This window comes from Arvicanthis niloticus, chromosome 4, assembly GCF_011762505.2.
Source record: "Arvicanthis niloticus isolate mArvNil1 chromosome 4, mArvNil1.pat.X, whole genome shotgun sequence".
Lineage (NCBI taxonomy): Eukaryota > Metazoa > Chordata > Mammalia > Rodentia > Muridae > Arvicanthis > Arvicanthis niloticus.
The window spans coordinates 44902250-44929384 of NC_047661.1; the positions used below are offsets into that span (position 1 = coordinate 44902250).

The 27135-nt window shown below is 35.9% G+C and overlaps 1 protein-coding gene across 2 annotated transcripts in view; it reads right to left on the reverse strand.

Annotated features, from left to right (window-relative positions):
* Window positions 1-391: 391 nt before the first annotated feature.
* The window catches only part of Gpr149 (G protein-coupled receptor 149), a 59456-nt gene continuing 32712 nt past the window's right edge, over window positions 392-27135 (reverse strand). The window contains exon 4 of one of the 2 annotated variants that reach the window (XM_034501258.2): window positions 392-2121. In XM_034501258.2, the coding sequence (XP_034357149.1) occupies window positions 1549-2121 (573 nt within the window). In that variant the 3' untranslated portion in view covers window positions 392-1548. Of the gene's footprint in view, window positions 2122-14564; window positions 14703-27135 lie in introns of those variants that run through there. The other variant, XM_034501259.2, reaches the window with a different exon arrangement.

The following is a 27135-nucleotide window of genomic DNA, read 5'->3' on the forward strand; positions in this document are numbered from 1 at the left end:
TGTCTTTATAAATATCAATAGTGGTTTTGCCTTTTCTTAAATTTAGATAATGAGTAGTTATGACAGGTGGAAAATGTTCATTGAAATCATTTTATTAGATTTTTTTATTTTTGTTCTTGCGATTTTTAAAATTTGGTTTTAGGCAAGGTCTTACCTTTTATTCCTGATGTCCTGAAACTCACTAAGGAGCCCAGGCTTGCTCGAACTTACATTGCTTCTGTGCTTCCTCCCAAGGGCTGGGCATTTAGGCATGAGCCATAACAACTACCATTTATTTATTTATCTATATGCTTGTTCATTTATTTATTTTTAGGTACTCATTTCAAAGTATCTTTTCTTGATGACAAATACTCACTGGAGAACAAAACAGTCTAAAAGCTCTCATGCGAAGTAATTTTAAGAGTTTTGATATATACTCAGTATAATGCAATGGAAACCAAAGTATTTTAAATATGATTCATTTAATCTGTAAACGTCATATGTACCTGAACTGCAGGTATACACAATCTAAGAACACAAAAACAATGACTTTTGTAAATAAATACATAGGCAACATATTTAATGTGTTTATGGAAATATTAGAATAAAGTGATTTCAAAGGATCAGAATTTTTGAAATATACATTAGTAGTATGCTGATAGAGTATTTAGAGAAATCAAATTCCTTGCCATCATTTAGTGATATACATATCGAGTTGTTCCATTGTTTGATATAATATATTTTTTAAGAAAAAACTTAAAGTATTTAATCTAGAATAATATTTGAAGTAAAATTTTCTATGCATCAAGAACAGCAAAGCGAGTCTTCCCAGTCCTCAGTACAGGGACTTTAGTTGGACTTGGGGGTTTTCCTCTGCTTTAGCCAGAAACTTGTTGCCCTAGTGTAGTGTGCCTCTCAGAACTTAATGTGACAGGATTTCTCCAAATATTCATTCAAAGAAAGACAAGCAGAACCACTTACTAAACTACTTGTATTTTATAACAACAAATGAAATAATCAGAAACTAGGAATATACATATTTCCAAAGTTTTACTTAGAAGCTAATTTGCCTTTTTACAAAAGAATATACTTCCTTGACCACCAAAAGGCCAAAACAGAAACTAGATTACGCTCCTTTGGCTAGATACAAATCTTGTATTCAAATACGACTCAACGTTTTGGTGTATTTTTTTTTTTTTCTATTGCCAGAACATCGCTTTTCTCTTTTGTAGTAAAAAGCAGCATGTGTACAAAAACTCATGCATGAGGAGAGTGTATTCATTAGACAAACAGGCAAAATATTATCAAACTAGGTCAAGATTTGGTTTAGAAATATTTTAGAAATCAGACACAAAATTGTTCAATTACCACAGTGTATGATCTTTCAGTAGCATGTGAAATGCACTTTACGTATGCACTATAGCAGGTCATCCAATAAATAATAGCTAGGAAACCAGGAAAGCTTATGTGAGCATATGATTAGAAGGAAGTGGGAAATTAGTCTCGGGACTATGGTAAGTTTTGCAGTCTAAGGCTGCAGAGCCCTTCTGGCCTCTGTTAGACTCAGCACTAATTACCCTTGCTTTCTGCCTCCCTTTTTCTGTAGGCTTTGTTTAACAACTGGATCTCTTCCTGGTAGCCATCCCTCTCTTGATGCTGTCGCCTGCTGTTCTGTCTGTGCGCCTCCACCGTGTCTGGGATAGAGATGTTGATATCACCATCAGGATCACTTGTGGGTAAGAAGAGGGAGTACGAAGCAGTTTCTCCTAAGTCACATGAGACGAATCTGTTTTCCTTCCGTGAGTAGCGCAGAGAAGGAGATCGGACTTTTGTGGAGGACTGGCTGATGTTGCTGATGATTGACACAGTGTCTAAAGCCTCATCGTTGTCACAAATTTCAAGAACTTCCAAGTGTATTTTTACGCTGGTGTCCGCAAACGTGGAGGGAGATTCCTCTGAGTTCGGTTCATGGCCAACACTTTTAGATCGATAGACTTCTATTTTCTTAGAGGCCGGGGTTATCTTTTGCCCTTCTGCACTGACCTCATAAGTAGAAAGAGAGAGGGTTTTTCCGGTAGGTGCTTGGAGAGACACAGTCCCCTGGAACGCGCATATGGGAATAGCCAGCCCACCACCGGAACGCTGTGGAAAAAAAAAACAAAACAAAATAATTATAGTGTTGAAATTAAATCTAGAGCGAAACACAAAGAAATTTATTTCATGCACTAGAATGGCAAATTTTGTACTTCTAATCCATTTCCCTGGAAACTACTTACAAATGAGATTTAAATTCTGCTTCTGTAGCTGAGTTTCTCCTAGGTCAATATCCCTAAAGGAGGGCAATAACTTAAGAGAAGGCAAAAGATATTTTCACAGTGCAGAGCAAAATGCGTGTACTGATAAGAAGCAATAAGACAGGGGTTCCTTTCCAATGGTAGGATCTTGATGTAAATTAAATGCATATTTACAATATGCAATTGCTTTTATATTTCTGCTATGTATTGGGTTACATTGAAAAACATTCATAGATCATAGGAAATGTAGATTGTGTTAGCAGCATACAGTGTGTTTTTTCTCATTACCTACCAGAGAAAATAGTAATTGTAAAGCTATGACACAAATTTAGTACAAAGGATAATTCAACTTTTACTTCCTAAGAGGAACCAAATGGTTTTGCTTTTCCACTGAGAAGTCAGTCATTAAGGTACACCCAATTATAGAGAACTCTGTGGCTCTGCAAATATCTTCCCCGAAGTTCTGACCACTTTCTATGAAGCATCAGTAACAGGTGGGAAAAAAAAAAAAAGAAAAAAGAAAAAAGAAATAAAAACGAAAAGAAACCTGATTCTCATAAAAGTCTATAATCTGTATTATGCTTTTATACTTCCAACTGACCTTCTTTCTGCTTACACATTCATGTTAGAAGGACATGGTAAGATGCAAATACTCAAAGTTTACCAAGCAGATCACTTCAGCATTATCTGGGAGCTTGTAGGAAATGGCAAATTCTGACAGCTCTACCTCCAAGTTATTCAAGGGGAAGCTCACTCACTCAAGAAGGTCCATGATGAATCTACTGCATAGTAAAGTTTGAAATACATTGCTCTAATTAAAACATGTCGTGGTACATAGAAATAATCCAAGGGGCAACTTAACAAATACTTTTACACATACACCTATAACTGAAAAAAATGGAGAGTTGCTGGATTGCCTGGTTTGCCTACATGAGTTTTACCAGGTCAAGATGACCAAATTTCTTAGTTTCCCTGAGTCCATTTCAGCTTTGGCATTGAAAGTCTCCCTCCCAGGAGAGTTCTTGCTTCCAGGAAAATTGTTCTGTGGGATGAGGCCTGGAATTTTGTATCTGTTCCCAGCAAGAATGAATAGGAAAAGCCCATGACTGGATTTTCACTCTTGGAAAACAATGTGGATTCTCTTCTACTTAGAAAAAAATATATATACACAAAATATTTTAAATACCTTAATGTTTTTCAGAACATTTTTAAAATATTTATTTTTTAAATTTAATGTGTTTTGTTTGCATGCATGTACATACATCATATGAATGCTTTATATCTGAAGAGGCTAGAAGAGGGTGTCTAATCCTCCAGAAGTAAAATTCACCCAGTCATAAACTGCCCCTTTGTGGATGTGGTACAAACTGTACCCTACTCCTCTGCAAGAACAAGGGCTTTTAATTGCTTTCTCTCCAGACCATAGTTAGAGAATTTTTTTTGGTGTGGGAATGAACCTTAAATTTCTTGCAAGATGGTTTTTCTTATGTTGTTTTTTGAAATTAATCATTTTAATTTTTAAAAAGAATTTTATACACATGTACAATGCATTCTAGTTACTCTGCCCTTTCTCTTTGTTCTCTCCCACTTTTGCCAGTCTCCCTTATTCTTCACAAATCTTTTTTCTATATTCATGACATTTGGTTTGTGTCCCACAGAGTTGACTGCTAGATGGATGACCTAAAGTTTGGAACTATTCATCCAGTGTGGACACAAGTAGATACAAAGCCTCTCCCAGGCCTGTTAATTCTCAGTAGTTCAGTAAGTGGTGGACTCGGATCAGGAGGCGCTCAGGACCCACCAGGCACCCAAACCTTGCCCCTGCAGAATACTACTTCTCTTCCTCCCACTGGTTGTTCTTATACTCCATTTTTCCCCTTAAATTTAAGGACTATGAAAAATAAAGCCTGTGATACGTGAGAAATGTGTAAGTTATTCCTTATGGAGAAATCTTGCATTCTGTTTCTTTATAAGGGGACGTGGGGCTCACTTCCAGGATCTGCACTCCAGTGGGCCAAGGACTTTGAAATCCTGTGCTGTCAAGTTTGGTTTTGCTATCTGTGTAGGCAAAGAACTTCATCAGCTCTCTAAGTATGGTATTGGCAATTGCTCTACCACAATATTATTTTAATACTGACAAAGGGAAAGCGGCCTTTATCTTCCTATTTAGTAAAGATTTGCTAAGTGTCCACACTGTAACAGAATAAAGCTCACATTGAGAGCACAGGAACACGCTCTTCATTCAAGGATCTCTCAAATACTTAGGCTTAGAAAGGTGTTTAGAAATGAATGTTTTACTCTAAATATTGTAATTGACTTGATGACCCAGGTCTCTGGGGTTCAAGGAGTAACTACTTCTGATAGGGATAGGTTATGTAGGCATGGCAGTTCAGATTAATCTTAAAAGTTAAGAAAAGAGTTATATCATCAAAAGGCCTTCTTATTCCTAATGTAAAATGTCACGAGATTAAGGAAGACTAGCTTTTCATGTACACATTGTTTTCCAGATGATGACGAAGAAAGCGGGTTGTATTGTATCAAAGCTAGGCTGTACCCACTCTGCAGCGACATCAATATTAGTGCTATCATGCTTGGTATCAAGCAGAGTAATTTGAGGTGGTGGGGTTGGAAAATTATGAGTTAAAAGGTCATCCTGAAAACCTTCCTATCTTGAAAAAAAGATTTTTTTTTTAAAATCAAAGACAGAGATTTCTGATTTTTTAACTACAGAATTTACTAAAGCATTATTCAGTGTTGGGGTTAGGGAGAGGGCTCAGTCATAAAGTTGTGTTTTTGTTGTTGTTTTTTGTTTTTTGTTCAGGCATGATGAACTGACTTCTGATCCCCAGCACTCAAGGGCAAAGCCATTGTGGTCTCCTCTATTTGTAAACTTAGCACTGGGAGGGAGCAGAGACAGGAAGACTCTTGGGCTCACTGGAATCTAACCAAAATGGTGAGCTTAAGTGAAAAAGACCCTGTCTCAAGTAACAAAGTTGGAGAGTAATTGAGGAAGATGTCCCAAAGCCTGTCTCTGTCCTCCAACACACATGTATGGGTGAGCATACCCTCCCATGCACATCCTCTCAGACACATGCCCATACACAAAGGTGCACACATGGAAGGAATGCTGTGTGTTGTCTCATAATGTAAGATGACCTTTCCGTATTCTACGAAATTGCTCACTTGAAACCTGAATTATCTTACATTATGATTTGTTATAAGAAAAAATGGCCTACTTTATTACTTCAATAAATCACTCCCAGGGGTTATTCTTTGACATTTTACATTGTACAAACAAACTGCTATGTAGTATACAAGCTTAAAAATAAACAAAGAAATAAAAAAAGTCGTGAAAAAACCGAGTTATCAAACAGATTGAAAGGATACAGACATGCCTAAAATGTCTCTAAAGAGACATTTAATTGTGTCTTCATATGTAGCAAAAGTAGTACTGATAGCAGTTCCTCATTAAGTAGATGAGGAACGGGACCAGTGCTTAGCCATGCAAGCCTGGTGACCTGTGTTTGGTGCCTGGAACCCACACAGTGGAAGGAGAAAACATAGTCCTCATGTAAGTCATCCTCTGACCTCCACACACAAGCCATGCCATTAGCACATGCCACCTACCTCCAAAATCAGTATAGGAAAAGTAAACAATTAAGGGAACCGAAGAGACAGGGCAGATTCATTGTTGCTTTCAAAGAGGACTCGGGTTTGACTCCTAGTACTCACACGGAGGCCCAAAAGTACCTGTAATTGTAGTTCCAAGGGGCTCTAACACCATTTTCTGGCCTCTATAGGCAAGAGGCATATGTATGGTATGTATTCATGCATGTAAGAAAACACTTATACAACGAAAAATAAGTCTTCAGAAATGTTTAAAGTGAATGAGATTGGGATGTCTTCTTCATCTGATCTGACAGATCCACACACTGAGTTAGAGCATGATAGCTCATTCCAATTAGCATTTGAGAAGTAGATATTGCCAAAGACCAGATAAGTATAAAGATGGTTTTTCTGAAATAGCATTAAAGTACTGCGTTTAAAAAATTAAACTAAAATTTTTGAACCTTCCTATAAATGGATAGTCTACATTTGAGAGCTACAGAGGCAAATGCAGAGATAAGAACAGAAACACCAGGCTGCAGTCTGTGCAAAGAATATGGATGGGATTTCTGAGAAGAAGTTGCACTGGTGGCCAGGACATCCATGGGAAGATGCACAGCATCAGTCGTGCAGGAACTCATGGAAATCAAAACTCAGACTTCAGGGTGCTACTGTGAAAATACAGAAAAGCATTACTGGAGAAAATCATAGAAACTTGGAACCTATTGTTTGTGAGAAAGTAAAATGATGCAGATGCCGTGGAAAACAGAACAATGCCTCCAAAAATTAAAAAAAAAAAAACTAGAATTATCATATAGTAAGTATCGTCATATACCCAAGCAGTGATCATTTAACTATGACTAAGGTGGTATATTTTACATGGATTTTATAGATACGGTTTAAAAATCAGGCTTACCTTGGCAATATAATCTTCCTGCCTGCGCCTCCCACAGGCTAGTTTTACAGATATAAATAAGCCCCTACTTTATTTGTAAAACTATATTTTATTTATCTAAGGAAGACCATAAAAATATGGCATCACTCACAGAATTTTTGTCCCCTTTGACAGGACTTGTCTATTACTTAAGTTAGAGAACACCATTGCAGGCTGTAGAACATGTAATCGTGAATAAAAACAGCTATGATACTGAAAGATACAAGAGAAGAGCCGACAGACTCAGTAAAATCACTGGGATTTTCTACTGCTGTTGATAGAAAAGAGAACGTGGACTAACTGAATCATTACTTTGAGTGAAGGGTAGGCTGGCTAATGCACAACAGTGGTGTGAAGATGCTCTCATGCCTTATGGGACCACAAACCTCAGAGCTGTCCAACCTTCTAAACAACGCCAGTCCATGGGAAGATGCAACACTGTGCTCAGGACTGTCATGGAGAAGTTAGCCTAGCTTCAAGCAAAGAAAAGAGAGACCCAAGAACCTTTCCAAAGCAAGACTATACCTTCAGAGACGGTGGCAATCCCTAGCATTGGTGATACCTGGCACAGCTCTAAAGGTTCTACTGGGCCACAATCCAGAGAAAAGGAATAAGGAGCCCAGACACTGAGCAAGAAGAAACAAGGATACACAACTGGTGACTGTATGTGTTTTCTACCTAGAAATTCTAGAGAAAAGGAAAATCTGAGAGAGAACTAATGACAGACTCTAGTGAGGTGGTTGGATTCTAAGTAAAACTAAGCCTGGTGGCTGTTGCCAATTAAAACATGTTCTTAAAATGTTCCATTCAGAGTCTGGAGAAGTGGTTCAGTGTTTAAAGAGCATTTGCTGTTCTTGTAGAGGACCCATGATTGTTTTTCAACACCCCCATAGTGACTCACAACTCTATATAATTCCAGTTCCAGGGAATCAGATCTAATATTCTCTCTGGCCTCCACAGGCATCAGGCTTGTTCATGAAGCGCAAGCATACATCAGAGAAAACTCACAGACACATACATCTTTACAATCTTCAAAATAAAGAAGGTATGAATCCAAACAACAGCACTATTGTGAAACCTGCCGAGACAACACCCCAATAATAAAAATCAGCAAACACAAACAGAAGAGAGACATTATTTTATTTTGAGGATGTGTATTGCAAGTCTGATGAGAATTACTTAATATGTTTATAAAATGAAAATCCAAATGAAATTCTCCTTTGTGTTGTGAAAAATGTATAAGCTTGTAAATTAGCAAGAAAACGTACAAACATACTACTGTGGTAACATTCTAGCTGTTAAAGGTCAGTCAAGAAACAAGGTACAGTGTATGATGAAGATGCTATTTCAAAATAAGTGGAATAGCTGGACATGGTAGCCAAGGTTAATAATCTCAAATCTTAGAAGGTGGAGGAAGGAAGATCATGAATCTGAGACCAGTCTTCATCACAAACCAAGACCCTGGCTCAAAACAACTACAGAATAGAAAGAAGAATAACAGAATATTATTTTGTTTGTATATAAAAATTTTTTAAAGCAAATAAAAAAGCAAAATAGTATTACTGTCCAGATATATTTTTGTATTTTGACCATGCTGAGTAAGAGGCATTAGTTATAGTTGTATGGGAAGATCACCTCAACATTTTCTTTGATAAAACGAAAATGTATGGAACTTAATTAGACATCAACTTTACTGCATGATCAGAATAATCTATTTAAATAACTAGGAACTATTCATTTCATAGTCTGTGCTTTCTTACCATGTTAAAGTGAGCGAATTAGCATATGCCTGGGAATAATGATAACCCATTACTGCAGTACACTCAGGAGTGTGGGCGGCTGGGAGATTTTTTTTTTTTTTTTTAAATTTGGAAATGAAAAGCATTTCTGAACCACACAAATACTTCAGGAGAAGAGAGCTTGACATGTAAACACATTAGCACAAATAATCTTCTGTTATAATTGATTCAAACTTGCTGACCTTGGATACACTGAATACCTTTTCTCTTTTCACAATAAGCTGCTAGGTGAATTCAGGGTGAAATTATAATATAAAAAGAGTCTTTCTACATTATTATCTGAACAAGGTGAAGCTTTCTCTTGCTTGTCTGAATTATTCAACTTAAGTAAGGCATATTACAGCAGGAAAGATCACCACTTTAGCCAAGGCCACAGTTGGTCGTGGGTTCTCTGAATCACAAGTTGGAATGTATCATTGACTCATGAATAATCCAAATAATTGTCAAATTTAATATTTTTAAAAATCTAATTTTCATGATTTTTAAGAGACTTTTGGCCTTTAAAGGTATATACATTGAGAAGTGTAAGTCAAGTAGACTTAGAAAAGTTCAAGGAAGCTGGAATAGACATGCCAGGAAAGAAACAAAAATCTGATACAAAAAGAACTCATGAGAAAGTAGATTTAAAAAAAAAATTGCTCTGGGAAAATTTAGTAATTATAAAGGTTACATATTTTCATATTCCCAGCTCCTCAAATCATTTGTCCCACCATGTCCTCGTTGTATGATTAGCGAATTAAAATGTGATGACACACAAGAACTGATTAAAGAAAGAAAAAGTTGGAAAAGAAAATAAATGACTTTATTAAAAGACTTTTCCATGAAAAGATGTGTGACAAAATCTACCCTTCCAGACTTCAGGCCTGTGCCTTATGTCTTTTCTTCTTATTTTATTTTATTTTGTGTGTGTGTGTGTGTGTGTGTGTGTGTGTGTGTATGTGTGTGTGTGTGTAGCATAGGGAGGAGGTACTTTTGCTTTTGAGGACAACCTAGAGGCCAGAGGTGGACTTTTTGACCTTTTTCAATTACGTGCTTGTGTATGTATGTATGTATGTATGTATGTATGTATGTATGTATGTATGTATCTATCTATCTATCTATCTATCTATCTATCTATCTATCTATCTATCTATCTATCTACTTTTGAGACAGGACTGGAACCTTATTGTTTAGGCTGCCTACTGGAATCATAGCCCAGAGCATTGGGGATTACAAATGCTACTTTTTGAGTGGCTTCTGGCTCTCCATAATCAGGTTTCAGGCTTGTATAGCAAGCATCTTTGCCACCAAGCCATCTCCTCAGCCCATGCCTTTTTTAATGGTGAAAGTCTAACCATGCAGACTGATGCTCACCATAACAAATACTTACTGATTCTATTGACCATGATCCACATGCCACAATTGCTGGTGAGTGCTTGACACTTTCATACTCAATATTCATATTGATCTTCTAAAATGAAGGCCCTACTTATCCAAAACATACAGATGATGTAATTGAGTTGTAGGAGGTAGCAGAAGTAAGTGCATGTCAGAATCATATCCAAGTCCAAGATCACCCATCTCACGCCCTTTGTTCTAAACTGTTCTGCTCCTGCAAGGCACAGTAGAACACGTCTCTCTGACTGTTTCCTTGCAAGTCTGAGGTAAACATAGCTAACATTTCACTCTTCTAGTTTGGGAGTAATCTCGTGTTCTGGGGAAACATGGAAGGAAAAAAGGATTTCTTCACATTAGGAAGTAAAACAGTATTTAGAAAAGCAGCTTTAATACAAAGATTTTTAAGTGGACCTTACAAGGATCACTTTAATAGGAATAAAATGGGAGAAACATATTCTAGGAGGATAACTGAGCAGCCTGTGAAAGATAGGTTGAAAAGGGTGAGTGAGGTACTGGGAAAGCAAACAGGAGGGCTTTTAAAATCATATGTGATTTTAGTGCCATGAACTTGGATGTTCATATAGGAAGAGGCACATGAGTGACTGAGGGATACATAGAAACTGCTAAGGTAAAACTCTCTGGTGCTGTGGATGCCGGGACTGAAGTTCTGCTGCCTAGTCATATACACCTGGCTTTGAACCCAATGGAGTCACAATCTCTGTAATCGTCCCTTCTCTGAGTATTAGGCTTGTCTTTTGAAAACAGGATCCATACAGGAATTCCTGCACAGGAAGTAAAGGATAGAATGTTTCACGTGTAGCAAGGCTCTTGAGTATATAGCTGTTCAGGAGCATGGAGAGAGTAGAGCCTAAGATGTTTTGGAAGTTTCTGTTTTCTGTGTCTCATCAAGACTTGAGAAAGGTGTGGGTAGTTTAGTGGTCTTTCTCCATTTTATCTTTATATCAGACTATTCTTACACAGTCTTCTATGTGGAGAAAGGATTTATGCAAGCCAGTGCGCTGGAGAATGACAAAGTGGTGTCAAAGTGACTAGATTATGCAATGCATTTAACTTCAACCAGAATGAGATGAGTAGATTGTAAGACACATAAACTCACACAGAAATACACACACACAAATATAAATAATGAATCATCAAGAGAAAAGAAAATGTCAAACACAGCAAACTGCAGAGCAGTGCAATACGTGATGTAAGACTGGTAACACTGAAGGAAAATGCAAATTCTTCATTTAGCCGGAGACTGCAACACTGTATCAGTAACAGAGAACAGAGTCAGAAATCAGCAAGAATACGAAAACACCCCACAGGTCAATGTGATATAATCAATCTGTAGACTATTTTTAAGAAAATTCCATCCAATAAAACCAGAGTATGTATTTTCTTCAAATGTTAGTGAAATGTGTACTAAGATAATCAATGTCTAGTTCACAGAACAATGTCGTGATACATGTTTTATGAAAATCTTTCTTGAACACTCCCCCAAACACTGCTTTTGGCAGACCTCTCAGCAAAATTACTAATACCTCTTGAGCTCTTTAAAGACTGTGTACCTAACCTGCTCTCCTGTTGTGTACTCAGCCTGTTTAAATTTAACCTACCTTTAAGAGAACAATATATAGCCAGCAGTGCTTGCCTTGGATTTCTTATACAAACAGCCTTCACAACCTAAGAAAAATGCTTAGCTTTTATCTTAAACTATGTACCCTTTCTTGACCCTAACCTAAAATAAAGTATGTGAATATGTGTGTGCTATGGTAATCATTAGCTGAAAACAGCCTACAGGTTGAAAGCAACTTCAAAGGAAATATCCACCATACATTTTGCAATTAATGTAGATACAGCTCAATTGCATGGGTTTGCAGTGTTGTCTGCTATGTGAGTCTGATGGGATTAGTTAAGTTTCTTCCTTTGTAAACTCTGCTAAGAATTTTTCTAAAGAATCCCTCATCCTCCTCCATACTGTGTTTTCTGTGTCGTTCAATAAATACAGAACAAAGTCCTTTTCATGGACAGACACAGGGATAGACACAGATTCAGACACAGACATCCAGAGACAGGCACAATAAGGACAGAACAGACTCCAACAGAGAGCTCACAGATGGGTCAGTAACTTTAGACTATTGACCGATGGAAGGCACAAGTAGATTAGAAAATTAAAACTTGGGCTCACTCACCATCCAATTAATCCAAGAGGAAGTGACTTTGTTTTCATTTCCTAATGCAACATGAATGCATTTTAGTATTCTCTGAGGTTATCTTTTAACTTGTTAAGTGACTCAAAAGAAATGGAAATGCATTGAAAAGAAATAAAATTACACAGAATTTTGCTCTCTCTGTGGAATCAGGGTTACCAGAATATAACAAGAACATTCCCAAACTCTCAGAAACTAAGCAAACACTAAGAAATGGTGTATGACTTAAAGAAGAAATGTTGATGGAAATAAAACCACACTGGGCTGAATTAAAATAAATGCAGCATATTCAAATCCATGCTAAAGCAGCAGTGAGAGAGGAACTTAAAGCACTAAGTCCATGTAGTAGAGTGCAGCAGGAGTCTCAAGTCTCAGCTTTCACCAAGATTTAGTTTTAGAAAAGCTAAAGCAAAATAAGCAAAGCAGCAATAAAGAAGAAAATAAGATAACAGAAATCATGTCAATGAAAGCAACAGAGAAAATCAATGCACACAAATTGGTTTTTTAACAGATCAATAACATTGACAAACCCCTAGGAGCACTGACAAAAGAAAAAGAGAAGATGCAGATGACCTGCATAAGAAAGGAACAGGTGATAACACAGATGCTGGAAGGATGGGGTGGGGGATATGCTACACAAATCACACACTTGAATTCAGCAACTTAAATAAAACATACTGACCCCTGGGAAGCACAAAACCTACCACGGGGCAGGGCACCTAAAAATTAAACAGGGATTGAAGTCTACTGAAGCCACCAGGGCATTTGAAACTGTAACTTAAAAATGTCAAGGAGAAATGCCCTACAGCATAGATAGTTTCACCAGAGAAGTCCACCAACTTTAAGGGGAACTAATGAAGATCAATTTTCTTGCAAAAACTAGAAGAGGAAGGAATGGTTTATTTCAAAGATTTGATTTTAGTCTAATACCAAAACTAAATTGATAGTAGCAGAAAACTATACAAATTAACATCACTCATAAAAACAGATGCATATATCTTGAACAAATATTAATAATTAAAATCCAGTTATCAATAAAAATAATTACACATTATGGCCAAGAAAAGTTTACTACAGAAATGTTAGGCTGGTTTAGAATTCAAAAATCAATTAATATGATCTACCACAGTTAAGAAAGAAAAATTCCATGATTGTGCTGGCTAGTTTTATGTCAACTTGACACGAGCTCAAGTCATCAGAAAGAAAGTAACCTCACCTGAGAAAATGCTTTCATAAGATAAGGTTGTGGGAAAGTTTGTAAGACATTTTCTTTATTAGTGATTGATGGGGGATAGCCCAACTTACTGTAGGTCGTCACACCTCTTGCCATGGTCCTGAATTATAAAAGAAAGTAGGCTGACTAACCCACAGGGGACAAGCTAGTAAGCAGTACCCCTCCATGGCCTTTGCATCAGGTTTTGCCTCTAGGTTCCAGCTTCGCTTGAGTTCTTGCCCTAACTTCCTTCAATGATACACTTCAATGGGCTAGAAGACTCAGCACAGTAAGATCTCAATTTTTTTGTATTGATATGTCTTTAATATCATTTCTATCAAAATCCCAGTAAGATAGTTTTATGGATATAGATAAGAATATTTTAAAATTTATACACATAGGCAAATAATCTAAAATAATATTATTTTGAGAAAAAAATATGGGCATAGTGAGGAGAATAATCTGCTGAATTTTAATACAGCTATAATAATCAATCCCATAATGTTCAAGAGGGATAAACATATGTATCGATGAAGTTGTATAGAAAAGCCAAAAGCAGACATAAATATGCTTTTGTTGGAGGTGTAGCCTAGTAGTTAGGCATGCTTGCTGTTATTCTAGAGGAGCTGACTTCAGTCCTCTGTACCAACATCAAGTAGCTCACAACTACCTGTAACTCAAGCTCCAGGTCATCTGATGCCCTCTTCTGTCCTTCAAAAGCACCTGCACACACATGAGGCACACTGATAGAGACACAAAAACAGACAGAAATCTACAAACATATATGTATTCTACCAATTTCACACAAAGGTGAAACAGCGATTTGAAAGAAGAAAGACAGGCTTTTCAGCAAATGGTAATAGTGTGTGTGTATTTAAAAATGGCCTAGGATTGTTTCACATTTTATTAAAAAATTGATTAAAATGGATTAGAAATTAAGAAGAAATTAAAAATTAAAATAAAAACATGACTATAAACTTTTTACTTACAATGAACATTTACAATTTAGAAGCAAAGTGTTACTAGACTTGACACCAAAAGCGTAAATAGAAATTTGATAAATTGGACTTCATCAAAATAAGAATGATATTTTTTGTGCAAATACAAAATGGGGTTCAGTAGGCATGTAGTGGGACTTACCAAACACTCTCAGATGATGCTGAGTTTGTCAGGTCATGGGTCATATATTTGACAGCAGCAGATATGTGAGTCTGTTTGGCTCTGCACTGTCTCAAGCTCCATGTCTTCATGGATAAATACATTCTGTGATTTTATAGAATTAGTAATCTAGAGAAATAAAGGAGAAAATCTGATTCCTACTAGAGGAATAGCAGAAAGCCCCAAAGCGAATTTTATAACTAGCTAGAACAAAAACAAAAACAAAATCTGAATTCAAATATGTTTAATTTAATATGATATAAAGCTTAATTCAAATTCTGCTTTGGTTGAAAATAAGCCCTTCTGATAAAAAAAAGTTCTACCTAAATATAAAATCTCATTTTGTGTTAATCTTATAGCCAGACAGAATTTTTATAAACATATTATTTTTTTTAAATTGCTTTCTTTCTTATAGAAATTGTGCTCTTCATATTTTCAAATCTTACTTTGAAGTCCATCTAGGCCAATGGGCATAACCATCACAACCACAAGAATTACTATGGGAATTCTAAATTATGTGTTATTAGTTTGGGGATTATTAAGAGGTGTTTTTTCATTTTTCTAGTCTAATAGAAATAAAATAACTTGTCTTCTATTGAGTGACATATATGTTTCACATTCAAATTTATTTTCATGTTTCCATCAGTTTTTTCTAAGAAAAACAAGAGAATAAACTAACTTGAAATGAAATATAATTGGGCTTGGTGGTGTAAATTTTTAACTCCAGAAATTTGGGAAACTAACATAACAGGGTCTCAATTATAAGACCTGCTTGGACCACTTTAAATTCAATGCTGGGCAACTTGGTGAAACTTTCTCAAAAGAAAAAAAAATATTTAAAAAGGGCCATGGGTATCATTCAATAGTAGGGTTTTGTTTTCATAGTATTTATAAATCTTTGGATTCAACTCCTATAAAGTAAAAAATAGGAATTGTGAATCCTAAGAAACAAATGAATTTTGCACAAGGTTGAGAATATGGCTCAGGGCTAAAGTACTTGCTTCATATGTATGTCCTTGAGTTTTATTCCTAGATCCACAAGGGGGAAGAAAGGTAAATAATTTCTCTTCTCTTAATAAAAATTTTCTCATCCAGTAGGATGTTGTGGTTGTAGATACCTTACCAAACAATGGTAAGAAAATATTCATCATTGTCTTAGAGTTTTCTTGCTACAAAGAAACACCATGACCATGGCAACTCATAGAAAAACAAAAACAAACAAACAAAAACCCCCATTAATTTCTGGTAGCTTATAGTTTCAAATGTTTAGTCAATTATCAACATGATAACAGTCTTCAGCATGCAGAGAGACATGGTGCTGGAACCGGAGCTGAGAGTTCTACCTCTTGATCTTCAGGCAGCAAAGAGAAGACTGTCACACCAAGTAGAACTTGAGCATAGGAGACTTCAATGCCAGCCTCTACAGTGAAGTACTTCCTTCAACAAGGCCCCACCTACTTCAAAAAGGCCACACCTCCAAATAGTGCCACTCTTTATGGGCCAAGCATTCAAACACATGAGTTCATATGTCATACCTAATCAACCAACAGACTTGCTAATCAGAATTATATCAGGAATGCATATATATGTTTTTCATTTGAAAGATTTTTCTTAAAGGGTAAATGCAACATTTTGAAAAAGATGGCTACTCTACAAAAACAAAACAAAACAAATCAAAAAACAATGTAAGAATTCATATTTATGATCTGTGTGGGAGTATAAAAGACAAATGTACTCAGAGTATCAGAGGAAGCCAAACAACCCACAGGTATAGAGGGTAGATGAATGGTGTCCTGGAACAGAGGAGGTAACAGAAATTGGGAATAAATGGGCACACTGGATATTTCTGGTGTAATGGAAATATCCTAACCCTGACTTTTGATGGTAGTCACTCAATTTGAAAAACTTAGAAATCACTAAATTTTACACTTGAAATTATTAAATTCTATGGCATAGAAAATACCTAAAACTTTGCATTTATTTCAGAAACATATTTGTATCTGTATGAGTATTTGCCATGTATGTGGTTGGATGCTCAAAAAGACCTGGCAACATTGAATCCTGGTGAGCTTGAGTTACTGGTAAGGTACTTGACTTAGGTACTGGGAACTGAACTTGGATGCTAAGTGTCCTTATCCACTGAATAATCTCTCCAGTCTCAAGAAAACCTTCTTCAATAAGCTTTTCTTAAAGTATATGTTCACTGACTTTGATGACAACAGGTAACATAGCACATCTTCTAATACTAAGCAATCTCATGACCCTGGGCAAGTCATACCCTTATTACCTTATTACAGGCTTTAATCTCTCTCTCTCTCTCTCTCTCTCTCTCTCTCTCTCTCTCTCTCTCTTTCTCTCTCTCTCTCTCTCTCATTTACATAAATGTTTTATTGGATATTTTATTTATTTACAGTACACATGTCATCCCCTTTCCCCATTTCCCCTCCTTAGAACCCCCTATTCTATACCTCCTCTTCCTTTATGCTTTTATACCATTTTAATGACATGCATGTAATAAGGTCAGTTCTAGGTTGAGGGTCTAGCAATACAATAGATGCAAATAATCAAGGAACAAGCAATACAATAAACACAAATAGTCAAAGAAAAAGCAAGGCATTAAACTCAGTTACGTGAACACTTCCATAATCACTATTTCTAAAGGCTTATCAGGATAACTAAAGTATCTGAGCCTACTTCCCTATCCTAGCCCAAGGTCATTTTCACCTCTGAAGCCTACTTCCTTGTTCTAGTCTAAAATTTAGATTCCTGTCTGAAATTACCTTTTTGTTATGGCCTAATGTTTAGACTCCTACCTGAAATTACTTTGTTCTAGTCTAGTGTCAGATTACTGCTTGAAGCCTACTTCCTTGTCCTTGGCCAATGTCATATTCCTGTCAAGCAGCTCCTTTCCTTGTCCTTGTCCCATGTCAGCTTTTTGCCAAGCAGCCCCAAAGGCTCTCCACCTCTCCCCCTTTTTTATTTTGTTAACAAGAGTGAGCCAGTCTTAGGTCATTCTGACAAGAATGCTTTCCTTACCTGTCATGGAATATGCATTATCAAAGGCAATACACTTCTGTCTTAGGTTAGTAAGGCTCTGTGCAGAATCTTACCCATCCTTGGCTTCCCAGCCTGTTAATTTAATAACTTTGTCTGTGGGTGCATTTTCAGGTTTTATGACTCCTGATTTCTTTTCTAGGTTTTCTATCTCCAGGGTAGTCTCCTTTTGTGATTTCTTTATTGTTTCTACTTCCATTCTTATGTCCTGGATGGTTTTGTTCAATTCCTTTACCTGTTTGGTTGTTTTCTTATAATTTTTTAAGGGATTTTTCTGTTTCTTCTTTAAGGGCTTCTACCTGTTTACCTGTGTTCTCAAATTCTTTGAAAGTGTTATTTATGTTGTTCTTAAAGTCCTCTATCATCAACATTAGAAGTCATTTTAAATCTGAATCTTGCTTTCCTAGTGATATGGGGAATTCAGGACTTTCTAGTGTGGGAAAACTAGGTTCTAATGATGCCAAAAACCCTGGGTTGCTGATGCTTATGTTCTTGCACTTACCTTTTGCCATCTGGATCTCCTTAAAACTACCTGCCCTGTCTCTGACTTGAGCCTGTCCTACCTATTATCTTGGTTGTATCAAAACTGTGTGGGGTGGTTGTTACTACTGAGATTAGAGCTGGGGCCTGGGATCTGCTCAGTGCTCAGGCCCAGACCGGAAGGAACCAGTGCACCCTGCCAGAAGTAAATTCCTGGGTCCTAGTGGGTCCCAGTTACTCCCTGTTTGGGGCAGGCGTTGCTGTCTCCTTACCTAAGATACTGCCTCATTAGAACTCCTGGGAGGCCCACTTCCTCTGGGTTTTGTGAGATTGGGGGCAGAACTGAAGCCCTCATTCTGCTCTGTGTATGGGCCCAGATCCAGGCTTTAATCTCATTATCTCTAAAGAAAAGGTTAAATTATGTGAACCCTGAAATATCTTGTTTATTTTGTCCAAGTTGATGTCAAAGAAAGCACTATGTTTCATGCTCGATATCTCAATAGGAATGTTGTTTTGAAATTAATTAAAAGTATAAAATTGTCTTCAAAGACTTGATGAAAGATATTATGGAGCCAAGACCTAGAAAGTCTCTGTTAGTTACCAGTAAACAACTGTTGATCATACAATGTTTATGCATTTTCAAAATGTAAGAAGGCTGAATCACAATATATATTGTGATAGAACCACCCAGAAAATATAAGAGAAAATGAAGCAGATTATAAAGCAATGTGTATATGTTTTGTAGCCTTTTTAAAAATTTTAGTTGGAAATCTCTAAAGAGAGTCAAGAGTGCTCACACAGCACCTCCAGTACACTGATAGAACAATGGGTCTGCAGTCAAGAGCACTTCTTTTCAGGTTTGATTCTCTTCAGATCTCAGTGGGCATTAGGCACACATCAGTGGTGCACATACCTATATACATGAAAAACATTTATATGTGTAAATAAAATAAGTAATATTTAAAAGAATAAACACTTACTGAGCACTGAATAGCAGTAAAAAGACCATATGAAATTCTACATACATATGGGACTCTATAAGTATGTGTATATGTTTATTACATATTTGTCTTTATATAATAGTACAAATAACTAATTTGTAATTTCCTTTTTCTGATAATAAAATAATATATTACTAAATATTTTAATTTAAAATTTTTAATTTTAAAAGTGAAATATGTGTATTCATCTGCAACGATGCAATTTAGAGTTATATAGTAAAAAGCTGAGTTTTCAAATTCTTGAAATGCTGTTCTTTGAGATTCAAGGGCAGATTGATCATCATATTGTTAGAAGTATATTTAAAAATCACAATTTTGAAGAGTCTATGAATAGTTGAGAATTCTGATTTATCATCTTTGAATCCTAAGGAGTAACATTAAATAATAATTTAAGGTATAGGAATATACAGCAAGCATTCCTTATGTTAAAGCATATTAAAGATGACTTCATCCCTATGATTAAAAGAAGAGGTTCAAATCTTGAATCTATATAAATATCTACAATTCATCCTTAAAATCTATGTGTTATCCAAATAATAGAGACCTCTTTGTATTTTGCAAAATTAACTTTGAAAAACAGAGAAAACTTCTTTGCAACTTTTTATCTATGAAACCATTTCACAAGTCTAATATTGATGCCCTGTAAAAGGCATTATATACTCTGATGGTTTGCACTCTGCCTAAATGAAACGGAAATCACCTATCCATAATTTGCTTCCTCATTTGCTTCCAGAATAGAGTTGGCCAAGAGAAGAATTTGCATGTAATGTGGAAAGCAGATACAACATAGAGTCCATAATTTCATAACATTCTTTCTCACACGTAGTCAGAGACAGACAGAGAAGGATATGCCTGATAGAGGCTATAACATTATTCTTCTCCACGAATAGTTTCTTCTTGTTGGTCAGCTGTTGCCTCAGATGTACTTATAACTTGAGCTATGAATTCACAGAGGCTGTTCTTATTCAGAGATAATAGCTTTTATTTTTTTATAATTTTTTTAAAAAATTTATTTATGTGTATGAACCTACATGTATGTTTGTATATCGGGTGTTCTCAAAGGTCAGAATAGGGCTTTGTATGTCCTAGAACTAAAGTTAAAGATGATTATAAGCCACATATGCATGTTGGGAATTAAATCTGGGCCCTCTGCAGGAGCAATTGTTGCTCTTAACGTCTGAGCCATCTCTCCAGCCCCTCACAACAACTTTTTATAGACATCTCCACAAATCCTCCTTCATGGTATGCTTTTGTTGGCTAGGCACAAATAGATACTTGGGATGAGAAAACATAACTCTATCTCTAACCCTCCAAGTTATCTAAAAGACTCACTTCCCAGATTTCTACAGAATTGTGATTGTGATTTTTTTTTTTTTAAGCAGGGGAGTGGAGCTCCATTGTGCCAAAATAGACTCCTATTTCTCTGGAAGACTACACCCAAATAAACTCATTCTTCTATAACTTGCTTCAATTGTGGTGTTTTATCACAGCAAGTGAAAAGTAGCCAATACACAGACATACTCAAAGGCTAATATAATATAGATACTTTTTCTTTCTTTCTTTCTTTTTTTTTTTTTTTTGGTTTTTCGAGACAGGGTTTCTCTGTATAGTCCTGGCTGTCCTGGAACTCACTCTGTAGACCAGGCTGGCCTCGAACTCAGAAATCCACCTGCCTCTGCCTCCCAAGTGCTGGGATTAAAGGTGTGCGTCACCACTGCCCAGCTTAATATAGATACTCTTTTACAGGGACACCCACTGGCTTGTATTTTAGAGGATTCTAAGCCTTGTTAAAATTAGCATTAAACATTACAAAGGATCACTATATTCTGAGTATATATTTATTTCTGAGAAGAGAATAGTATACACACTCATTATAATGTCAAGAATAAATTTTTTTCTTGCTTATTTATCAAATCTAGGAATTCTGGGTAAAATGGCAGATTAGAAGCCTCACCACTGAAACTCAATGAAAGAAAATAGTCAAGATAATACATTTTTATTCTCCAAGAAACAAGGTCTGTGCATAAGTTTACCAAGCCAGGAGTAATTTCTACAGGAAAGCATATGGGAGAGCTAAGAATGGTCAGCTGTAAGCTCTCTCAAATTGGCACCACTTTACTGAATTAAGCTTTCCAAGGACACCAGTAATACCTGTAAGGAAAGGACAGGAATAGAATAGGCAACAACAGAATGCCAAGTTCTTGGTGAACTACAAGGAAAGAACTTATAACCTTCCCTCTTCACTTGCCAGAACAGCACAAAATATTGAGGCCACAGAGATCAATGGCCATCCCCACCATAGCAATAAGTGGAGCCTAGTAGAACCAGAGAGATCTAAGACAAGACTTTCCCTTTCAAGCTGGTGCAGTTGTGCCAGCAATTCATTCATAAGTATGTCTCACAGTGGTTTGTTTGAATATTGCTCTTACGTCTTAGGGTTGCTGTGTATTTTTCTGTACTCAATTTAGCACATGGAGCTCTCTTGTTTACTCTTTAACTGCAGAAATTCTAATCTTACTCCTATGCTCCTTCTCTCATTTTTATTTTCTCTTCTTTTTACCTTTTGATTTTAATCATCATCGTTTTTATAATCTCTAAAATTTCTGTTTCCCCTTAGCTATTTTATTGCTTTTAATCTAATATTTTATTACTTTTTATCTAATATTTATTCATATCCTCACACATCTGCTTTCCAATTCAAATCTTATTAACTAAAACTCCAATATTTATACTATTTATGGTCAGAAGGGCCACTGTTGTTAACTCAATAACACAACATTTTGTACAGTGGCAATATAAATTATCTATAGTACATCTCATAACTAGGAGTATTCAAAGAAATCAAAGATGGTAATGTCCCTTAGCAAGAACACAAGCAGCTTAATAAAATAAGGTGATACAGCATATGAAAGAGGAATGCATCAAAGAGCCAGAAACACTAAAGAAAATTCAGTTTCAAATGATGCAAATATAAAAGACAGTAAGCTAAATAAATAAAAGGAACTCACCAATAAACTCAATCAAAGAGAGAGAATATCTGAGCTTGAAAACAAGATAAAGAAAAAAGAAAAAGAAAGAAAACAAGGTAAAGGAGTCCAAACAATCACACAAAGATGAAGATGAAATAATAAAATACTAAGGGAATTCTAAGGTATTTGTGACACACTGAAAAAGCCAAATCTCTTTACACAGTAAACTAACAGATAAAAGGAAAATCTCATTCTAATGGCAATGAAAACAAGTTTTTAAAGAATCATTACAAAATTTCCCAGAATTACAAAAAGAAATGACAATCCAGATGCAGAAGCATTTATTTAATAGACAGAAACAGAAATGATATCCCATCATCAAATTCCAATCAAAATGTATTCAAGATGGCAAGAAATAAATACCAAGTCACATAGAAAGCAGGCCCATCAGAAGAACAGCAGATTGTTTGACTGAAACTTTAGAAACCAGAAGAGTTTGAAATGATGTATTTGATGTTCTGGAGGATAACAACTTTCAACCCAACCTTCTATACTCAGAAAGCTTTCTGTTATAACTGAAGAAAACATGAAAGTTTTCCAGGATAAATACAGGAGAAGGAACTCATGAATGCTAAGTTAGTTCCACAGAAGGTACTTGACAGCATCCTTTGGACAGAAGAGAAGATCGTCCATTTTTGAGGCCAAAGAAAGAATAAACCATGCCAGATCAATGGTATGAGAGGAGAAGGAGGAGGATGAGGAGGAGGAGGAGGAGGAGGAGAGGAGAAGAAGGAGGAGGTGAGGAAAAGTGGAGGAGGAGGAGGGGGAGGAAAAGGAGGAGATGAGGAGGAAGAGGAGAGAAAGAGGAGGAGGAGAGGAGAAGGAGGAAGAAACAATACTACAAAATCAACAAAATGGCAGGAATCAACACACACCTGTCAGTATCTCTGTATATTAACTATGTCAGTTCCCCAGTAAGAAGACATAGATGACTAGATAGGATTAAAAGTGAGGAGCCATCTATATGTTGCCTTCAAGAAATGCATCTCATCAAGATACAAAGATGTATGCAAATGATAGATATTACCTTAGAGTAAAAGAAAGGAACAGGGTAGAACTAGGTGGGCAGAGGAACCAAACAGTTGTCATTGTTCTAATACCTGACAAAATGACCTTTAAGCCAAGATATGTTAGAAAAGATAAGAACCACTCCATGCTGATTGAGTGAGTAATTCAGCAAGCACTGAAATTTGAAACAGGAATAGTGAGCACAGGTGCTCACAGATTAATCCTAACATAGTAATAGTCGGTGACTTCAGTACATTACTTTCTCTGATTGTCAGGTCTTCCCAAGAAAAAAATGAATAAATAGAAATATGCAAATTAAATAATATAGAACAAATGAGCTTAACAGACATCTAAGAAATAGTCCATCCAAAAGCTACAAACACATAGTATCTTCAACAGACTAGGTAGGGACTTTCTCTAAATTAAATCATGTATTACAATATAGAGCTATACAATAGAAGAATTAACAATACAAGACAATTGAAATAATCCTATTCATCCTATATGTTCACAGTAAAAACCGTACAATAAACAGCAAAAGAGATGCTAGAACATACACAAAATCATGGAAGATTATCCAACACACTACTGTAGGATAAATGAATCTTTGAAAGAATTTACACAAAAAACAAAATCTTAGAATGAAATGAAAATGCATGCACGCATATCAGACTCTTTGGACAGATATTGTAAATTCAAAGGTCAAGTTTCAGGTAAAATCATTCCTAGAAAACTGGAAGCAAGGGAAGATTGGAAGGTGGCAGCCCATAGTTCAATATCGTTATGCATCCATCAGTAGAGAGTTGACGTGTCCTCCAAGCACACTTGGCTCCTCTGACAATCACCTCATTTGTTCTAAGAGTCTGCTACTGCAGTGACATTAGGAGCTGTCTTCCCTGCCTAGAATTTCAAGCTGTGCCGCTGTAGAACTTAAACAATGATAAATACCTGGTTTTAGCTAAGTAACAACTTTTGATAATGGTTTGTTTCTTAAAATTCAAATATCATACATTTCTTAGGAAATATCTAGTATAAATTATTGATTCAAATGTTCACCTTAGAGCCACTTTTAAACACTGCTTTTCCCCCTTATTTTCTTAGTAAGAAACACTGTTACTTTAATATGCAATTTTATTTGAAATATGTTGAGACATGACTTTAAATATTTAATAATCATTTGAGAGTATCTTTTCAATAATTGTATACTAAAACATTAAATTTTGCAAATATTGTAGTTTTCAAATGTGTTCATCCATTTTTCCCCAAAGAGCCTGTACCCTCCCATTAAAGTGATTTAGTACCATCATCACAGCTAACCAAAGGGCATGTCTGTCAGCATTAAGTCTGTACATTCCGAACCAAGGTGCTTTAGGCTACTTTGTGAACTAGAAACTAGGACATTACTTTTCCTGGAAGACTAGATGTACCAGAATATTAGATGTTAAGATGTTGAATAGATCATAATGCTTTATCATAATTAAATTATATTTTATCATAATTCATATTCCTAGTAGTAACCAGGCTTAAATTTTATGCTGGATGAATTATTGTTTTAAACAGACATATATTTATAATCCTGGTTGTTACAGCATGTAAAATTAATTAAGGTTCAAACTCATCTAGAGTAAGATGCCCACATATCTCCTAAAACATGTATAGGTGCAGCTTTGGGATGTTTCTTGAAGAGGTGGCAGTTGAATCAGTAGACTAAGCAAGGAAAAGTGACCCTCAGCAATGCCAATGGTCTGAGAGGTTGAACAGGAGAAAGAGATTAAGAACGTGCATGTTCTGTTTTTTTCAGAACACCTGCTTCCCTGGCCCTCAGATGCCACACTCCCAGATTCTCTGGTCTTTGAGCTTGAACTGGGACTTAGCTTATTAGCCAATGATTACGATCTGGACTCATATGAGCAGGGCTTCTCTGCTTTTCATGCTTTTCACATTACTAAACCACTCTACAGTCTGACTATGTTCTCCAACACAGGTGACATCTCCTGGAACTTCTTGGCTTTTCACAGATGTTGAAGCAATTCCTACAATGAATCTGTTTGTCTGTTTTTATACCTTTCTTAAAGTTACTGTGTTTTTACTCTGAATTTTCAAATTGGGTAGTTTAATTATACAAATTTGTTCTGCAATTTATAATGGTCTTTTTATTAAAGATAAAAGTTTCAATATAGACTGAACCATAGCATATGTATATGTACCTGCATAAATACTTTATTTTTTGTAGCAACGAATGAAAAGAAATAACAAAATAAAATATTACTCCATCCCTCTAAAAACCTAAGAGTTAGAAAAACTAAGAAACCTAAAAAAGAAATGTAAGTTTAGTTAGAAACCTAGGAGTTAGGCAATGGTGAGTGAACACAAATAGTTTCTATTTCAGTACAATTTTATATCTATTAGCTTTTGTTTATTAATGCATTTGAAAGTATGTATGAAACATGAGGTTTCTACTTAAGTTTGCAAATATCACTGTTATGCTGTTCTTTCTGGAACAAGACTTTAATTCTGTTAGTATTTTTTTCATAGAGATGATTATATGCTCTCACTTACATGATGAGTAATCAAAGAATGAATTGTTAAGATAACTTGTTGATGGCCAGTTTTCCTCTACCATATAATTGATACCTTTTAGCACCAGATTTTGACTCTTGTCAGTCACGTAGCATAAACAGGGAAGTAAACAAAATGAGTAAGAAAATATCAAACCATAGCTTGCGACAGACATGTGCCTACAAGACTTATTTCTACATTTATGCTATTACATTAAATTATACCTTGGGATTGTAAAAAATAAATCAATGATTTTATCTAGGCATAATTTATCTTTAGTGTCACAGAAATAACAAAGAGATAACTATAACCTATCATTGGCTGCATGATTGTATTCTTCCCATCTCTAATTCCAATGCCTAGTCATACCATGCTAGAATGGCATTGAGGATCACACATGAATACAGTGGTCTCACAGACTATAAATAGACCACACACTTGGCCTGTCTTTATTATTAAAGCCTGGTATGTGAGGAAGTCAGGCAAATTACAGATAAATCTTATATAGCTGATGATCTAAGATCACTTAGATCCTTGTACCTTAACGGAAGTGTAGAGAAAGACATTCATGAAAGTTAAAACTGAAGTAAACATTTGTCCTAATCTGGCTTTGGATAATGTCCCCTCATCCTATGTTTCTGCAGTTGTGATCTTCATTCAGCAAAATGTCCTTTCAATACCTCGTTAGACCAACTACTTCCTTACCCAATTGAGTTTTAGAAAAGCACATTGTATATTTACAATTCTGAATTAGTAATTAATACAAATTAATTACTATAAGGTCAAAATCATAATCCATGTATTTAAAGTGAAAGCAGAAACTGGGGGTAGGGAGGAAATAAGGCAGGCAGAGAAAGGGACAAGGACAGCTAGGAGGTAGAAGAAGAGTCAAGTCAAGCAAATTCTGTTTTAATACCTGGATGACACTGTGTGCAATGTATGCATACTTTTAAATGAATAAAATGTATTGTCTAAGTAAACTGTATTCAAATGGCCAATATCTGATTCTGAAAACAAAAGCACATAATGGTTAGATTATTTATGTAAAGGATTTTCAAAGTTTGGCTTTTTCGGGGGGGGGGGGATAGGGATGCTGGATGGTTGGTTTTTTTATGCATGTTTTCTTTGGAAAAGAAGCCCCTTATGTTAAACACTTGTTATTGGGCAGCTGTCTAAATTTCTAGCAAACGTAAACTCAGAATCTTTTGAGCTAAGTCAATATCAGCGATGAGATTTAAAAACAGGAAAAGCCAATATACAGGCTCTGGGGGCAAAGAGCAAAAGAAAATACCTATAACTTCTTTCCTTTCCTTTCCTTTCCTTTCCTTTCCTTTCCTTTCCTTTCCTTTCCTTTCCTTTTCCTTTCCTTTCCTTTCCTTTCCTTTCCTTTTCCTTCCCGTCCCCTCCTCTCCCCTCCCCTCCTTCCCTTCC